At 36.4% G+C, this 20,461-nt stretch overlaps 1 protein-coding gene across 1 annotated transcript in view; it reads left to right on the forward strand.

The window, feature by feature from the left end:
- The window catches only part of LOC119072679 (short-chain dehydrogenase/reductase family 16C member 6), a 45,169-nt gene that overhangs the window by 10,104 nt on the left and 14,604 nt on the right, over positions 1 to 20,461 (forward strand). Inside the window, exons 2-3 of the mRNA XM_037177953.1 lie at positions 5,241 to 5,394; positions 15,137 to 15,261. Of these exons, the coding sequence (XP_037033848.1) occupies positions 5,241 to 5,394; positions 15,137 to 15,261 (279 nt within the window). The remainder of the gene's footprint in view (positions 1 to 5,240; positions 5,395 to 15,136; positions 15,262 to 20,461) is intronic.

Genomic DNA, 20,461 nt, shown 5'->3' on the forward strand with positions numbered 1-20,461 from the left:
TGACCCAATAAAAGTGCCTGGAAATGATCGGCTTCTTAGATAAAAGTACTTGTCAATATGTCTTGAGAACAATGGATATGTCACAACAATGTCACCACAATATTGCATATTTGGGCAGATTTTGAAGATATTTTTCAGTATGCAATTGTTGATAATATTTGTGGAAAATTGTTACAATAATAAATTTTTTAGGTTGGTCTTAAGCCTTCCGCATAGAGCAGGAACGATTGAAACAAAGTTTCGTGAGTCAGACCATATCAGGGCTAGATTATATGGGAACCTCATTTGGCTTCATAGGCATTATCAATATCTATCTTTCCCTTAGTCAACCTTCAACAACACAAATAAGCTCAGTATACTTCATACGTGTCCCAAAATAGTTATTTTCTAAATTACTATTGATCATTTTGCATTTACTGTATTTTTTCTCGTTTAATAGATTCGCCGATTTTGGTATGATTCTATCAAAATTTCATAAAATTTCACAAATTTCACAAAAATTTCGCGAATTTCACAAAAATTTCACAAATTTCGCAAAGTTTCACAAATTTCGCAAAAATTTCGCAAATTTCGTAAAATTTCACATATTTCGCAAAAATTTCGCGAATTTCGCAAAAATTTCACAAATTTCGCAAATTTCGTAAAATTTCACATATTTCGCAAAAATTTCGCGAATTTCGCAAAAATTTCACAAATTTCGCAAAATTTCACAAATTTCGCAAAAATTTCACAAATAATAGGCCCTGGTTGCTTCCGCTAGCCTCTTACACAAGACAGCAGCAAAACGTTCCATGAACAAGTGTAGGATAGTTTGCATTGAGAAATTGCCATCTGCTGATGGAAAATTTGGGGAAATAGCGGAAAGCTGCTAAGAAACCACCAAAAAATGCAGCAAAGCAAACAAAAGAACTGATCCTGAGCTTCAAAAGCAAAAAATAAAAAATAAAAATCCTCATGCGCCGTACTCACGTCACCAACCGTCTGATCCGTTCATTTTCACCATTCATCCATCCAGCGAAAATTGCACAGTCACCGGCAAAACATCAACAACGACAACGAAACAACGAAATGGAAAAACGGAAAAACAATGCGAAAATCTCGCGAAAAACTTCGATTGAAGTCAATTTGACTGAAATAATTTGACTGAAAATGTTTCTTAGCCTTCTGTGTAGCAACAATACTGAACAAAATCAGTAGAAGAAAATCTCGTAGTGAGTGAAGTACGGCCTCAAGCTACACTAATTGGCCCAAAATTCCGGATGACGAAACTCTATTTACAGAGAATGACTCGCCAGCACTCAATCTGTAAAGATCAACCAGTCGCCTTCAAAACACAAACGTTGAAACTCAATTTGCAGTGAATGACTCGCTATAGCACTCGATCTGCAAAGATCAACTTTAGTCGGCTTTACAATGGAAACATCAGAAAAGAGACTAAATCCAGTCTTTGAAGTCATAAACTGTAACTGAATCTACGAAATTACAATTGCGAGTGAAGTAACAGTATAAGCAAAATTATGATGACTGCTAAAGCGATCAACAGCAAGTGAAGCACAACAGCAAACGACAAAATCATTGGTCGAAAATGACTCTTGCAAGAAGTGACTCACAAGCACTCGACTTGCAAAGACCGACCTCAATCCTCAACACAAAGAAACATTTCCGTTTTCCGTTTTCGCTTTCGCTTTCCGCAATCTGCTTTCCTCCCTAACTCCAATCATTCACTCTCGGTCCGTTTTTTGGCCCGACCCAAATCAAACTGCGTCATCCAGGTCCGAGCAGAACGATTTTGTCCACATCGGGCTTGATGAGATTCTCGCCCACAGGTCGCGTAGGTCCGTTAAAGAAATTCCGCGTACCATCAGGCAGATCAGACATTCATCATCACGTTTGAAATCAGGATACAAACCAACCAGAGATTTCAGTAACATTGCATTCGTTTCACACGGCTATTGCATTCATTCGTTTCACACAGCTACTTCTCGTTCCCTCTTGCAAAGTGGAACACAATGGGAACCCCAAGTGAAGCTTTTCGTCTCAGGTTAAGCAAAATTGGTATGTGCGAAGGTATAATTACTCTAAGGGGTTAGGCAATATCGTCCGTCCAAAAATTTTTCTACTTCCTTTAATCTGTTCTACTTCCTTTAATCTGTTCTACTTAATCTTCCAGAAACATCAAGCTAAACCGCTATTGATTCGCGAAATCTGTCACTTCTTTTGTTGAAATTATTTGTTACAAAATCTGTTACTTCATTTGTTTTGTTGTTCAATTTCCTATGTTTCATTGCTCATTACTCATTACTCATTTAATTCGTCACTGTCGATAACAGATGATAAGCCGTTTCTGATAGTTAAGGAACAAATATGGTACGAAGTAATGTGAAGCGAATGGATCATAGGATGCAATTGGTTCAAGGGTTTGGTTAAAGATCGTTTTGTTTCAATTCCACATAAAGTAGATTTGTTGAATTTTAAGGTATTGCTATTCAGGAGAAATCAAGATCGGACTGGCTCGACAGAGCTACACTCCCTTCGGGGGCTACAAACAACTGACTTGTAAAAATTGAAAGAATAAAAAAAATCGTGCAAGAACCCGTTCAGGAATCGCCTGAATTCACAGTATGGGACTTTGTACTCTAACAGCACTGTTTCATATGTCCGATATAACAACTTTATAACAATCTACTACAATTTATGATCTACAAACAATTTGAAATGAATTTGGCTTACGTGATGTTGAGAGTGTAGTGCCAAGTGGTCTGACGTATTTTTTATTCTAAATTTTGCATATAGATTGACGCTTTAAACGGCTTATTTAAATTAAAAATTTAATTTTGTTTAATCAAAAGAAGAAACAAAACTGAATTTTGAATCCGACCACTTCACATCGATATATAAGATCTTATCGGATTTGATTATTTATTTATTCTCAGTCCATTCTATTCGGATAGAGTCGTAAATTACGGAAACGTAGAGTCATCCCATAAATGGTGTCCGTGCATTGTAGAATGGAAATGGTATTATACACAGGCAGAATAAAATAAACCAGGCAGGAGCGGTTCATTTTTGAAAAGTCAAATAAGCGACCTAATACACTGGAAAATGAACTCAAATGAACACTGACAAAAATTTAATTAATTTTATTCGCAAAATATAAGGCAGGTAGATATTTCAGGTCCCTAGTCAAATCAAGCGCTGCTGCCTGGTTTATTTTACCCTGTCGTGGTTGTATAGGGACTTTCCTTAAGGATGATCAATGTCATAGCAACGTTTTTTCCTTTATTCTTTCCCAAACAGCCCTTTCAACTTTTTTGTCTTCATTTCCTCTTCAATTCCTTCTCCTTATGGATTTAAATAATTTTACCATTTTATTGACTCCAATAAGAAAAATTCAAATCATGCCACACGTGCCACTTCTTCGATTTGTCATTGAGTCGATTTATATGCTAAAATGTAAAACATAGCTAACGCCGACCCGTACGAAACACCTATTCGTATCAAAAGCCTTTACTGTGAAACTCTTCATTTCTCTTACTTCATTTTCTTCTCTGCTGAAAAACTATTCTCCCTTTAAAATCACTTACATTAACCACTCTTTGCCTTGTTATCATATACAACTAAATTGCCGGAGGCAATATAGACAGCCCCGTACGAAGTCAACTTTCATAAATTCCTATTTAAACAGCTATATACCGCCATATTTACCTATATTTTCCTATAAATAAACATTTCACAGATGAATATGCTATTATATAGCTCTATATGCCTGTATATAGCTCAATATAGGTGAATATAGATATATATAGATGTCCATATATGGAATGCCTGAAACACCCCACACACACATAACAAATTATTTCCATGTTAACAGAAACACTCTAAGTACCATTTTTCCCAAGATATATCACTTTTATTAAAATCCAATATGGCCACCGGTAGCCATTTTGTTAGGAGACCGGAAATAGTACCGACGCTTTACATTTGTTAATACCTTTCAAACAAAAAAAAATTCATGAAATTCGGTCAAAATTTACTCGAGATATTGACAAAATACTCCACGTTCACTGTAAGGCCGAGTAGCCAGATAAGAGCTCACTCCAAGAGACCTAGCTCACGCTCCGGAGAACATAATTTCATAAAAATTTTTTTCCCTGATTGGTACGGTCAATACCTATCTAATAAAGCTAAAACGAACGGAATATGTTCAAATTTGGCCGACCTACAAGCAAAAACTGCTTGCCGCCCTGTGCCTGTTCCACACCAAGGGGTCTAACTCACGAGTCGGTCATCCGATTTCCATAAACTTTTTTTTTGTCGATCGGTATTGTAAATACCTTTTATTTGACGTATCACTTACAAGTGTTACGTTTGAATGTCCGGAGATATCTTCGAAAAACCGTAAAGCAAAATCGGATGCGTTTTAGTCAAGTTATCGTGCAGACGGACAGACGGACAGACGGACATTTTTTTTTTCACTGATCTGGCATCTCTAGACAACCACAATAGGTTTCCCCTTACTCAGGGAGTCCAATTCGACGTGTTACAAACGTATGCGTAAACCTATAAGACCCCAGTACTTCGTACGGGTCTAAATATCATCGAAGCTCATCTCTGACTGTCTCCAACTGAACGAAACAAAAAAGAATTTTGGCAAAAAAAATTGGTCAAAGTTTATTCTAATTTTTGCATTGGTTCACTGTCTCCAAGCGCCAATCGGTTGACCATAAATTTGATTGGTAAATTGAGTTTAGGTTTCCTATTAAAGAAATCACCAGGGAATTTATGGATGATAATACGAAAACGATCAGATTTTCATTATAGTCGTCAGCAAAAGTAGAAGAAAAAAAAAATTGGAGGTGTAGTTGTTCGTGTGAAGGATTTTGCGGACTGCAGAATTACCATAACGAGTTTAAGCTGCATTTTATTTTTGAGTGATCAAAGGCTTCGCTTTATCTGAAAAAACAGAATTTATGCAAGATTTACGACGACGACACGCCGTTATAAAATTCTATTTGGTGAGATTATGCAATGACTTGTTTCAACGAATCGAATACGTTTTTTTTGCAAGAGCTTTTTCTCTCCATCCAAATGCTATTGAATGTTATCTAGGTCAGCGATTTTTTTCGTAAAATCATAATATGCCAATGACCACATAAGCTGTACATTCTGATTGAATGCAGTTTTTACTTTCAGTGATTGAGTTTTGATTTAATTTTTCTGTTTCGTATGTTTCGTTACAGGCCATCTACTACCGTATAACTGGACACCCAGAAGTAAACTTAAATGGTGATCTAGCTTTAGTCACAGGCGGAGGTGGTGGCCTTGGCCGCCTTTTATCTTTAAGACTGGCAAAATTAGGAGTAGATGTCGTCATCTGGGACATTAACCAAGAAGGTAATTTATTCATAAAAATTATGATTTTTTTCACCGAAATTTTTTTCGTCTAAAATGGTCAATTAAAGTGTTTAATAATGCCACAAAGTGTCGTTTAAATTTTGTGTCATTGTTTTAATGCTTAACAATGCAACAAACACAGAACGAAAACCATAAACAATTAACTTGACCAACAAAGCCAAACATTTTAAATGTTTCTGATGTGAAGGCTTAACCTGTGGTGTTATATTACATCTGAATGGCGTGTTTGATGAATTAATTGGTAGCTGAAAGCAGTGGAAACACAGTGTATTGACCATGCACAAGTCGGGCGGTAAAATAATTCACGAGAATCTCTCGTAAATCAAAATGTGTGTTTTAGATTTTTACAACTGCTTAACCAGAATCGAATGAATGAGTTTATGGTTTTTAGCATGTTGTCGGCCGATACATTGCAAATTAAAAATCATAAAAATTTATATGAAAACCTTCAACCTTGGGTTCGTTTTAACGCTGCATGAGGCATAATATTGTACATGTCTGTACATCAAAAATGTTGTTTACTGTTTTTTATTGCCTTTTTGCGTTTAATTTTAATTTCATGGGTGATTAATAGCTATGCTAACTGGATGGGCATGTTAAGTGGTAATTCTCAAACATATAATTGGATGACAAAATCCAGCATTTCAAATGGAAGGTCTAACCCGTACAAAAAGCTAAACAAAATTGACAATCGGCAGAAGCATAAACGAGTCGATAAAAGAAAATCTTCAAATTCGTTGAAAATCTCTGTAGTCCTTAGTCCTTTAAATTGAAAGAAAATCATTAAAAATCTAAGAACATCTTTCAAAATCAACAAAAATCCTTGAAAATCAACAAGAAACCTTAAAAATCAAAGGAAAACCCTTAAAAATCGTAGAAAATGCTTGAAAATCATTTGAAATTAAAAAACAAATCCTCAACCAGACGGTACGCATATGAACCGTACTATTATCGGGTCTATTACTTCCATCGATTAAAGTATTTTTAATCAGTTGATTTCAAATCTTGTACTTCAATCGGTTTAACATACGATTTTACATACGTATGAAGGACCACTACCCAGAGATTGTCATTATTTTACACATTTTTTTTGTTTGAAATATTACTGGAAAATAGTCGAAATTTTAAGTCATAGTGTACGTAACCAACGTGGATATATCAAGTAACTTTTTACTTTATTTTAGTTTACTTTACTTTAAATAACACTTTTATTGAAACCAAAAAAAAGTCCAAAAATGCTTCATACCTCACTTTTATACAGAAAATAGTCCAAATAGATCGTAATTTGGCTTCCAAGAGAACACCGTGAATACATCGAAAAATTCTTTATTTTAGTTGATCTCACTCTTGTCAGCAATAAATATTGAATAGCCACACAAAAACCTCAAAAAAGCGAATAACAAACGAAAGAAAGGGATAAAATTTCGTCGACTTGGGGTGGACTTCCGCTAAAGTCGCTCCAACCCTTTGCTGTGAAACTTATCCAAGGATGTTTTTACATGTTATGGTACTACAGAGGCTAGGTTCTCTCACCATACATACCATGTCTCGGACTTATGTCACTGCAGCCGGTCAGGGACTTGGGAAAATCACCTATTTTTCACCTAAAATGATTGATATCACCAACAGGTCAACATGGACCTGGTGGTGTGTATACTCAAAATGTGCGTCTCTTCAAGGCCTACAAGGCAAGCTAAAAAGGTTTTTCCCCAAAATGGTTTTACTCGACTAATCGGGAGAAAACGACTTTGGGCTCCTTTTGGCAGACACTTACTTCATGACCTCGAGCGTCGACAACAAAATAAAGTTCACCAAACGTAGTACCACGTTTTACTCGCAACAGTTCAACGAATCGAATGAGCTATAAGTCAATAATATCCGTGACCCCTTGTCCCAAAGTTGTTCGATGTTTTGGCGATATCACTCTTAAACTAAAAACTTGATTCAGATCTGCAAAATCAGTATCGACGAATTCCTGAAGGAACGGTGACTAGTCGTCGTTTTTTCAGGAGCTCAAAAAGTCTTCTATTTATGTCGCAGTGCCTTCACCTTACAACGTTTGGCAGAAGGAAATCTTCCTTTAATAAAATATTGGGAAGCAGCGATTTCCTGAAAAAATGGCAAGAAGAATCAACAATTTTCTTAAGAAATGACGACCTCCTAAAGAGTGTGTTCCTGGAATAACGGTGACTAGTCACTGTTTCTTCAGGAAGTCGTCGATACCTATTGAAGTCGAATTTTCAGTATAAACTCAACTGTCAAATCTTGTACTTCAATTTTTTAACAATATTTTTAGTAGATAAAGGACCATATTACCCAGAGCTTGTCATTATTTCTGTCGTCGTTATCGATATCAGATGTGTACGTAAAAATTGTAGAAAAATGCTTTAAAATCAAAGAAAATGAAAATCGAAGGAAAATCCTTTAAAATCTTAAAAAATGACAAAATATGCTTGAAAATCAAAGAAAAATTCTTTGAGAAAATCCTTTTCTACTCAAAATACACGATTGTCTGTCCCTCGTCCATAATTGAGTTACAAACATTTTTTTTTTTTTAATCGATGGAGAACCTAATTATAAGACACTTTGTCTCGTATCATATGCCAAAAAAAGTTAAAACTTTTTTTATAAATCATTTTGAAAGTCACTAAAAACACGAAAATTCGAATAGAAATACAGTATGTCATCACAAATTTTTGTATTTCGATTCGAATTTTCGTGTTTTCAGTGACTTTCAAAATGATTTATAAAAAAAGTTTTAACTTTTTTTGGCATATGATACGAGACAAAGTGTCTTATAATTAGGTTCTCCATCGATAAAAAATAAAAAAAAAATTTGTTTGTAACTCAATTGTCGCATTTTTTAAAGGTTTACGTTTGACCCGTTCGAGATTCCCCGTAATATGATAATTGAATCTGCTACTTCTATTGTTTAAAATTTTGAAAGGATACAATGTCTAAGCGTACTCAAAAGAAATAGAATTGAATCGAGAGGCTATATGATACCCGATTCACAAGCTATTTAAATGCAAATCCAACAGCAATACAATGGGCTTCTAAAGTCAAAATTTTAGTGAAACGATTTTAATTTGTTTCGAATGCTTAACAAAAATCACGCAAAGCTTAGAAGGCTAGAAGGTGTTAAAAATAAATCATTTTTTATGGTGAATAGAAGTCATTGTGGGTAACACCTACCAACAACAAAGATAGTAAGACGGTCGATAACGCTGACTCGTGTTGCGGTCATTTTATACGTAGTTTATGACCAATAAAATGTGCACTTAACCACTCGGACCACTTTATGTCAAATCAATGGAAAAATAACGCAATCTCGTCCTTCAGATATGTCAAGGATGGAAGCCGGATTGTATTTCATTCACAGATAGGTTAATGATACAACGAAATTTATTGTTTTCGATGAACCTGATTTTTTAGCACAACGTCGATGCATGGTATTTTCCCAGTGATTAAAACACTGTCGTATACCGTGCTGCGTCATTGTATAGAAATATCGGCTAAATTTATGATCTTGAAATCGACGCGAAAATTTTGGCTTACGTGATGTAGAGAGTGTAGTACCACGTCGTCTGACTTATTCTTTTACTCTAAAATTTAGCATATAAATTGACGCTTTAATCGTCCCATTTAAATTATAATTTTTTTTCAATCGCGAGCTAGAAGAGCAAATATTCAAACTGTGGTTTCGGCTACCATAATTTGCACACATGGAAATCATGTCGAGTCGAACAACAACCGTCATAGATTCTTCTCGTTTCAATCAGATTGTTGACTAAGGTTAGAATTTGGATTTAAATTAATTAAAACACGTTTTGGTTGTTTGCTAATTTGGTGAAACGTGGTCCGGACCTCGTGCTTTCGTTTTCACAATAAATTTTCAAACGAAGAATTTAATTTATTCAAATTTCGGTGTGGTCATATTTTTAACGGTAACAGAGCGACTCGCACGGGTTAAATGTGAATTTTTTAAGGGTCATCGGAAATGTTAAGATAAACTGTTACAAAAATTATCATTTTCCTTATGACACTCGGCATTCAAAATCTGACATCTTAACGGTCGCTTAATATTTAAAAAAATATTTAAAAAAAATCGTCTAGAAAATAGTAAATGGAAACCATCACAAGGTGATTGAAGTACTTAAATACGCGCACCTAATGAACATATAAAATTCAATTTCCGCCATTTATATCGTAAATGAGGAAGTTGAAGATTTTCCTTTGGCACTTGAACCTCGAGCATTGTTGTTTACAGATCGATATCTATAATTCCAACCTAAGCATATTGAATCAATCAAACTATTAAGTGTGATTTTCAGTGAATTTTTTTAGTTCATTTTTGCATTATATGCTCGGTTGCATTACACGAGTGACTGAGCGCATGAATATTTAATTAAATTAATTAAATTAATTTTACAAATTAATTTCTTTGATTTTAATTTCGAAATGTGACAGGAAGTTTTTATTATTTCCATGATAGTGGGCATTGGCATCAGTATATACTGAGCCATCAACTTGCTATCTAGATTTTCTATTGAACAGTGGACTGTGTAAAGCTCAGAACAGTTCAGTTTTACTTGAATCAGAAGGGAAAATACCTAAACATGTCTTGATCTCAACCTGATTCAATCAATTCTGACGTTGCCCAACGCACCAGCTTTCGCGCCTCTGGATTATTTCAGATACCGCAACCGACCTCTTACTTTACTTTACTTTACCGGCGCTACAGCCACTTGTGGGCCTTGTTCTTGTCGAGAATCCGGTTCCAGCGTGCCCGGTCATTCGCTGCACTTTGCCAACCTCTTATTCCCAGCGCCCGAAGATCTGATTCGACGCCATCTATCCATCGCATTTTAGGGCGTCCTATTCCTCTTCGCCCTTCTGGATCATTTCGGAATAACATTGAGGGGGCTCTGTTCCTGTCCATGCGTGCTACATGTCCTGCCCACCTCAACCGTTGGACTTTCACCACTGCCACAATATCCGGCTCGCCAAAATCACGTTTCAATTCAAAGTTGTATCGTCGCCGCCACCTTTCGCCTTCACGCATCGCTCCGAAAATAGTACGAAGGACCTTACGCTCGAACGTTAGGAGCAACTGTTCATCACTTCTCTTCACCGTCCAAGATTCGCATCCATAGATCAGAACTGGACGAATGAGCGTTTTGTAAACTTGGCACTTCGTTTTCTTCGATATCAACTTTGAGCGTAAATGTTTGATTAGACCGTAATAGCATCTGCTTGCCGCCATGATTCGTCTTTGGATTTCAGGTGTATTATCGCCATCCGAACGAATCAGCGCTCCAAGGTAGATGAATTCTTCAACTACCTCGAGGTTGTACTCTCCAATGCTTATCACGTCCCCTTGTTGATTGGCAACCGTATTGGGCTCGGCCTTCATGTACTTGGTTTTCGATTCGTTGATCATCAAACCCATTCTCTCCGCTTGGATTTTCAGATTTGTGAAAGTGTCTACCGCTGCTGCATGTGTACGACTGGCAAAATCCAAGTCATCTGCAAAGCCCAGAACTTGAACTGATCCATTCACCAGTGTTTTGTTGGTTTGGATACCAGCACGTCTCATTGCGATTTCCAAAGCCAAATTGAAGAGCAGGCAAGACAGTGCGTCGCCCTGTTTCAGCCCTTCCCTTACAGCAAAAACGTCAAACAAGTCATTTTGCACCTTGACACGACATCTGGTGCCCTCCAATGTCGCTTTCACAAGACGAATCAGTTTTGTTTCGAAGCCCAGCTCCTTCATCGCAACATACAATTCCCTACGCTTGGTCCTATCGTAGGCTTGCTTGAAGTTGATGAAAAGATGGTAAGTCCGGACTTGAAATTCCCTGCCTTTTTGCAGAATCAGACGAATCAGACCGCAACCAACCTCATACAAATAAGATGCTTTTCATGTCACTCTCAATTGTAGAACAAATACCTAGTTTAAATGTGCCTGAAACCTGAATATAAAGACAGGAAACCGAAGGAGTCATCTAAAAACTACGTAACACAAAAATCACAATTTTTTAGACCCATCTTACGCTAAATGTATGAGAATTTCCATACAGGTTACCCGTAACTGTTACCTGAAACTGACCTGACAGGTTTCAATCAAACCCAACTTCAGATTAAATCCAGTCTCTGAAATTACTGTGCCCTGCACATTGTTTTCAAACATTGAAGTACCATGATATGCCAAGTGAGTTCAATCAACGGTGGGAATCTGAAACAAAAAGCTATAACACGATCTGTTGAAGTTCATAAGCCACTGAAGACTTATGCCACTTACCCTATACTATGAAACACTGAAAACGTTTCCTATTTTTCATTGTTTTCAAGTAAAGGAATAGTTAAACTGCGTAGGTGCCATTACTGTTTAATGTTTCCCGTAAGACGTTTACGACAATTTGCCACGAATGTTCAAAAAATTCAATTAACAAAGAAGTAGAGAAAATGATAATAACAAGAAAACTGTGACGTCGATTGAATACAACACGTGTGCTGGAGGAAAACATATAAAAGCTGCAGTCGATAAACGAAGGTGCGGGAGATACAGACGGCAAGCATATGACCAGTATTATTATCAGGTCCATTACTTCCATCGATCAAAGTATTTTTAATCAGTTGATTTCAAATCTTGTACTTCAATCATTTTAACATGCATTTTACTATGTATATAGGCCCATATTACCCAGAGCTTGTCATTATTTCTGTCGTCGTTATCGATAACAGATGAATCTTTTTATGGATATTTTACGTAAGTTCTCAATTACTTTGTTTGTCGGTGAATTGTTAACCTGTTACAGACGGCAAGCATATGACCAGCATTATTATTGGGTCTATTACGTCCATCGATCAAAATATTTTTACTCGGTTGATTTCAAATCTTGTACTTCATTTTTTTAAACCTGCATTTTAATATAAACAACTCAATTAAAGTTTGTAATTGGCTATCATCACGATTTGATTGGGGACCTGAATAGTAGCTCCATAGTTTTTGCGAATAAAATTTTTCAATTTATGTCAGTTTCATTTGAGTTCATTCTCACACAGTGTATTAGGCAATGAACGTCAACACAAGGTATGGCCGAATGTCAAACTTTGTATGTAGCGGAGGACATAGCGATTTCATATAAAAAAGCTCACCTCTCATGAGAGGTGAGTTTGTTTTTATGAAATGGCTATGTCCTCCGGTTTCTATGAACAGACCGTACCTGGTGTATACTTTCATTGGTATTAGGTCCCTTATTTGACGTTTCAAAAATGAACCGCTCCTGCCTGGTTTCTTTTACTCTGCCTTGCTAGCATTCTACAGTTTTATAATTGTTCCACATCGTTATACATATTGTCAACAAAAGAAGCGTAAAGGTAGAGAGTGTCGTTCCACTCACACGTGCGTGTGGAATTGAAGAAACGTAAAGACAAACGCTACTTCTATGTGGAAGAATACGTGTGGAACAAATAAAACGAAGAAACAAACGAAACTCATCAAAATCACATTCTTATGATGGGACCAGTGTATAAGCGACCATACTACCCATGATAGCTTGTCATTTTTGTTTGTCGTCGTTATCGATAACAGATGAATAGCCCTCCTATGTGACAGGTCTAACTTAAACTATTGCAAACTTATTAATTCAAAAATTGCATATCTGGAATGGGACCGATAACCAACATACTTTTCTGCCCTTCTGACCATTTTCATTAATTTTCAATAAACCTACTGGTCTGACCCCTTCGGCTGTGGACATAATATCAATAACAAATGTCCTTCATTGTTCGTTGCTTACTCAAAAAAAAAGATCAGAACAAGATGTAACAACTGATTGAACTTCATTACATCATTTTTAGCCCCGTACGAAGTACGAAGGGGCTTATAGGATTACGATGCCGTGTGTAATTGATGGAATTCGAAGCAGACGGTAAGGGCAAAGTGTTTGCCTATGTTCATAGATAACGAATCCGCAATAAAAATTTGGGCCGTCTGTCCGTCTGTCCGTCACGTCGATATCTTGAGTAAATCAAATCCGATTTCAAAAACTTTTTTTTTCCCTGGAAGATAGTCAAAATAGTGAGGCTAAGTTCGAAGATGGGCATATTCGGGTCGGCCCTTCGTGAGTTAGGGCCACCTAAGTGATTTAAGGTCTTTTGGTGATATTTATGGCAAAATAAACGAAGGAAATGTAAATGACACGGCAAATGATAGGTATTGTCAATACCAATCCAGGAAAAAAAAGTTTTTTTAAATCGGGTGAGTGGACCGTGAGTTAGGGCCTTAGAAGTCAAAAGCTACTAGGGCCCTATGTGTATTTTACATAGAACTCAAGTAAATTTAATCTGTTTTTCGTAATTTTTGTTTCATTTGGAAGGTAATCAAAAGCCGAATAGAATGTTGTTGAAAAAAAAAAATTTGGGCCCTTGGACTAAGGCCACTACTAGGGCCCTATGTGTATTTTACATATAACTCGAACAAATTTCATCCGTTTTTCGTAATTTTCGTTTCATTTGGAAGGTAATCAAAGGCCGAATAGAATGTTGTTGAAAAAAAAATTAAATTTGGGTCCTCGGACTAAGGCCGCTACTAGGGCCCTATGCGTATTTTACATACAACTCGAGTAAATTTCATCCGTTTTTCGTAATTTTTGTTTCATTTGAAAGATAATCGAACACCGAATAGAATGTTGTTGAAAAAAAAATTAAGTTTAGGTCCTTGGACTAAGGTCGCTACTAGGGCCCTATGTGTATTTTACATATAACTCGAGCAAATTTCATCCGTTTTTCGTATTTTTTGTTTCATTTGGAAGGTAATCGAACACCGAATAGAATGTAGTTGAAAAAAAAAATAAATTTGGATCCTCGGACTGAGGCCGATACTAGGCCCTATGGCCCTATGTGTATTTATACTCAATAAATTAAAATTTTAGGTCAATTCGAAATTTGTGTTACATTTAAAAGGAACGTCGTACGGGGCTTCGTAATTGCGCTATGCGCAATTTTTAAGACGTACACATTTCATAAGAATTTTACTTTACCGACGTTTACGGGCGCAGTAGGTTTACGGTAAGAGTAGGGCGACGGACGAACTAGGATCACGTACGCAATAGATGTACGGGTCTGTACGGGGCTCAGTCGCAGCAAACGCTCCGACTGTTCTGACGGCTCGTTCAATTTTAAATTTTTGTTTAAATTCAAGGGCCATATTGCTGCTCATTTTATAGTTGGTGTAGGTCACTTACAAGTAGTAAAGCAAATACGTCGAATGTTTTACAATACAATTTGATTGTAAAATGATAAATGAGTCCGCGCAGGTAATTAATCATGCCAACATACACCAATAATTTTAACAACAACAATACCTTCATGTGGACAAAAAGTACTCAAATCTTTCAAAATTAATTATGGGATTAGTCAAGCGAGTACTCTCAGTTCATTACATGCATAATATACAGGTTGATCACACTTGTCATTAGTCATTACCGTGTTGAAACGGAATAGAGTTAATTATTAACAAATAAAACATTTTAAGACAATGAAAGCACAACGATTTCGTTTTGCATGTTGTATTCATATGCATTAGGTAATAAAGACTCTCTTTCACAAGAAGTTATGATAGAATTATAAGAAACTGAAGACGACATTGAACTGAAGAGGTTATTCAAATGCAACAGCGTGTCAATAAATTTTGTTTCTTTTTCTTTATCCGAAGGAATCGACGAAACGGTGAGACAAGTAAAGTCCATTGGAGGTAGATGCAATGGATACGTGGTGGACATCTCAAAAAAAGAAGAGGTGTACAAAGCTGCCGACACAATTCGAAAAGAAATCGGAAATGTGAGTAACTAGTAGCGGTAGTCGCCGAAATAAATGTCAATTAATCTATTGACTCAAGATTTCTTTCCAATAAATATATCGAAAATTAGCCGTCTATTTGACGTTTTTATGAATGTAAACTTGTAAACTTTAATTAATCGAGACCATTATGGTCCCCCGAATACTCGCAATAAATCCTATTTTATTGTAAAAAATCACAAATTTGGTATGGTGATTATACTGAATTTAAATAGCTTAATATGCCACAGAGATTCGAATCGAAAAAAAAAAACTGATAAAACCACTAAATCGATCTCTTACATAATCGTGCATATTAAATTAAGTTTTTTTTATTGTTCGGGTATATTGCCCGAAAATTTAAAAGAATCTCCACTGGACCGGATAAACTAGAATTTTTGAATACAGTCTTAGGAACGTACTCTGCTTACGAATTGTAGGATTTGTCAATTTTGCTTCTTTTCTTCACAATACATCCGAAACGATGATGAAATAAATTCCGCTAATTTTAGTTAAATCAATAGCTTTTTAAGGAATAAATTACAGAAAATCTACCTGATCTATTGGCAAGACATTCGCTGTAGAAATAGTCATTTAATTAATAAGGGATAAAAGTCGTGAGTATCTTGTTGATCCGAGGCGAAGCCAAGGTCGATAAACACAGCAAGAACAAGGCGAATTCTTAAATATTTTGTAAAAGAGTTCAGCTACTGTTATGGAATATTATGTGCACTTACTGGCCAAGGTTACGTCGACTCAGCAACACCGGTTACATTGTCTGCAATGGCTTCGTGGGCGACGTGGGTACACTTAAAAAGTCCATTCAAAAATGTTGAAAAAGTGGTTTCGGATGGATCGCCGACCGGGACAATGCCTAGTGTACTGGTAGTACTCGACCTCCTCAACAACCTCATGCCAAAAGCTAAAGTTAATAATTTGTCTCTCAGGAAATAAAAGTCAAAAACCAAAATGTCGAACTTTCGATGTTAGAAAACCTCGACAGACACACTTTTTGGACCATCGGTTTCTTTGGCAGTTTTGTAGAGTTTTTAACGCTCTACATCCTGCTAGAACATTGTTTTCAAAAATACTCTTAACTTTCCGAGTTATGACCATTTGAAAGTTAAAGTCGTCCGGTGGGACTTCTTCCTGGGCACCTTCGGATCCATCAACCATATGCCTGGACTTAGTTTTCAATGATCTACGTTTTCCGCACACAGGCTATCGCGACCCTTAAAATTCTCAAAATTCGATACGCCCTAATGACCAGGATTACATTGATGAAAGTAGTTTTAATCTGTTGATTTCCAATCTTGTACTTCAATTGTACATTTTACTATAATAAAAGACGAAACTACCCAGAGCTTGTCATTATTTTCGTCTTCATTATCGATAACAGATTAATAGCAGCGGAAGCTTTGCATTATTACAAGTTGTTATTTAGTTTCTTCGCTAGCAGAAATGCTTATACATTATGCAGCTCGCAAAAAAAGATGAAGATTGAAAAAATATAGGAGCAGTAGCAGTCAATCGTAGAAGATACACAAAATCAGTTTCTCTGACTGTAAATTGTATAGATTTGTTTGAAAGATTTTATCAAATCATCGATTTTAGCAATAGGTCAAATAATGTGTAGTTAATCACCATCTTCTTTACTTTATGTCGTTTTTTGTTGCTGATGAAAATGTCACCCGTGGCAGAAATTAAGCTTTACTATTCAACAATGAGTTTAATGAAAATTTTGGCGTGATTTATCACAGACAGCAAACATATCAACAGTTTTACTATCGGATCTATTACTTCATTTGTTCGTAGTATTTCAGAGACAGTGATTGCAAATCTTTTACTTACTTTTTTTTAAAATTATTTCTGGTCAAAGCTAATTCAAACCACAGACTGAAAGGAAAGATAAATTTTTCTTCAAAAAAAAAGCAAAAATTCCTTACAGATAACAGTCTCTTGTCTCCCGTAAACTGTAAACCGTAAACTAAGAAAAAACGAAAACATAGCTAACGCCGACCCGTACGAAACACCTATTTGTATCAAAAGCCTTTACTGTGAAACTCTTCATTTCTTTTACTTCATTCTCTACTGAAAATCACTTACATTATACACTCTTTGCCTTGTTATCATATACAACTAAATTGCCGGAGGCAATATAGACAGCCCCGTACGAAGTCAACTTTCATAAATTCCTATTTAAACAGCTATGTACCGCTATATTTACCTATATTTCACTGTAAATAAACATTTCACAGATAAATATGCTATTATATAGCTCTATATGCCTGTATATAGCTCAATATAGCTGTATATAGATATATATAGATGTCCATATATGGAATGCCTGACACACCCCACACACATAACAAATTATTTCCATGTTAACAGAAACACTCTAAGTACCATTTTCCCCAATATATATCACTTTTATTAAAATCCAATATGGCCACCGGCAGCCATTTTGTTAGGAGACCGGAAATTTTACCGACGCTTTACATTCGTTAATACCTTTCAAACAAAAAAAAATTCATGAAATTCGGTCAAAATTTACTCGAGATATTGACAAAATACACCACGTTCACTGTACGGCCGAGTAGCCAGATAAGAGCTCACTCCAAGAGACCTAGCTCACGCTCCGGAGAACATAATTTCATAAACTTTTTTTTCCCTGATTGGTACGGTCAATACCTATCTAATAAGGCTAAAACAAACGAAATATGTTCAAATGTGGCCGACCTACAAGCAAAAACTGCTTGCCGCCCTGTGCCTGTTCCACACCAAGGGGTCTAACTCACGAGTCGGTCATCCGATTTCCATAAACTTTTTTTTTGTCGATCGGTATTGTAAATACCTTTTATTTGACGTATCACTTACAAGTGTAACGTTTGAATGTCCGGAGATATCTTCGAAAAACCTTAAAGCACTTATTGGGCCACAGCTCGGGAAGGGTCGATCCAAAATCACTCATCTTCGAACTCAGCCTGTCGTTTGACATTACCAAACGGGAAAAAAAGAATTTTCAAAATCGGATGCGTTTTACTCAAGTTATCGTGCAGACAGACGGACAGACGGACATTTTTTTTCACTGATTTGGCATCTCCAGACAACCACAATAGGTTTCCCCTTACTCAGGGAGTCCAATTCGACGTGTTACAAACGTATGCGTAAACCTATAAGACCCCAGTACTTCGTACGGGTCTAAAAACCAGGTTCGAATTGAATTCATGTTTATCCACGCCTCGATCGCCAGCAACAGTAACTCACATCATCCAATGGACATTGTCACAAGAACTAACATTATTTATTTAAGGAGAATAATTTATCGATTTAATCCTTATGGTTTTCGTCGTACAATTTATTCCCTTGACTGAAAGTCATGGGTCTTACGGATGATAAACACCCTAAAATGTTTGTCACACAAATGATCACTACTATGATTGAAAATGCATGAATGTATGACCAAAAACCTTAAATACAGAAAATGTTTGTCACACTTTGATGATTCGTTGATAACACGATAACTTGAGTAATTTTCAACGGATTTTCAAAAACTTTTTTTTAATCGACGGGGAATTAAATTAATGAGGTTAAGTTCGAAGATGGGCTATTACGGTCGGGTGTTCTTAGAGATATTCCCAAAAGAATTTTTGTCTCGTCCCTTGATTCCACGATAACTCGAGTAGTTTTCGACGGATTTCCAAAAACTTTTTTTTATTTGACGGGGAATTAAATTGCTGAGGCTAAGTTTGAAGATGGGTCGTAACGGGCTGGTGATCTTAGAGATATTCCCAAAAGAATTTTTGTCTCGTTCCTAGATAACACGATAGCTTGACGTAATCCTCAACGGATTTCAAAAACTTTTTTTATTCGACGGGGAATTCCATTCCCGATGATAAGTTCAAAGTTGGGCTATGACGGTCGGGGGATCTCAGAAATATTCCTAAAAGAATTTTTGTATCGTCCCGTGATATTATCGTGTTATTAGTTGAGTAATTCTTAATGGTCCACAAAAGACAATTATCCCACTAAGAAAGACATTTTTGGGTTAAGCTCGTTAATGGAATATACTGGAGTAATATTCTAGGATTCATTCCAAAATTTTGTGTGTGTAATATCTTTATATCGATGATAAGAAAAAAATTAAAGTTTGGACGAGTGTGAACTTTGCGGCCAGAGCGAAGCGAGGGCCGTAATCACACGAGTTTCATTTTTATTCAATATGTAAGCAAGAAATTCGCCTCTTTCCAGGGTCTGTATCTCGTGCTGCCTTTTTGATGGTATCTTTTCATCAGAATCCTTTTTTCAAAACACACGACCACGAATGTATTAGCTTTCAACAGAAAGTAGATTTGGTTGTAGTCACTTGACCAGTTCTGAAAAAAGTGACCAGTGTACCGAAATTTTCATAAACTGCTCAGTTTTCTCAGGGTTGGTCAAACTGCTGCAACCAAATCTATTTTATGTTGAAAGCTAACACATTCGTGGTCGTTATTGCGGTCGTACATACTTGAAAAATGATAATTTTGGTGGAAATATATCACCAAAAGACAGTATTTTAAAATCACCCAAATGTATACTTTTCAGCAAATCATCGATGCCTCTTAAGTACTGAAAATACGTATGAGCCAGTATATGATCAAGTGCTGGAATTTCTCATATACGTGTTTTGTATCGAAAGTAGGGTACGCATACCCTGGTATACTTTTATATACTTTTAGAGTGATTTTTTAGCCCCGTACGAAGTACGAAGGGGCTTATAGGATTACGATGCCGTGTGTAATTGATGGAATTCGAAGCAGACGGTAAGGGCAAAGTGTTTGCCTATGTTCATAGATGACGAATCCGCAATAAAAATTTGGGCCGTCTGTCCGTCTGTCCGTCTGTCCGTCACGTCGATATCTTGAGTAAATCAAATCCGATTTCAAAATTTTTTTTTTCCCTGAAAGATAGTCAAAATAGTGAGGCTAAGTTCGAAGATGGGCATATTCGGGTCGGCCCTTCGTGAGTTAGGGCCACCTAAGTGATTTAAGGTCTTTTGGTGATATTTATGGCAAAATAAACGATGGAAATCGTGACGTGTAAATGACACGGCAAATGATAGGTATTGTCAATACCAATCCAGGAAAAAAAAGTTTTTTAAAATCGGGTGAGTGGACCGTGAGTTAGGGCCTTAGAAGTGAAAAGCTACTAGGGCCCTATG

Source organism: Bradysia coprophila (genome assembly GCF_014529535.1).
Source record: "Bradysia coprophila strain Holo2 chromosome IV unlocalized genomic scaffold, BU_Bcop_v1 contig_84, whole genome shotgun sequence".
Lineage (NCBI taxonomy): Eukaryota > Metazoa > Arthropoda > Insecta > Diptera > Sciaridae > Bradysia > Bradysia coprophila.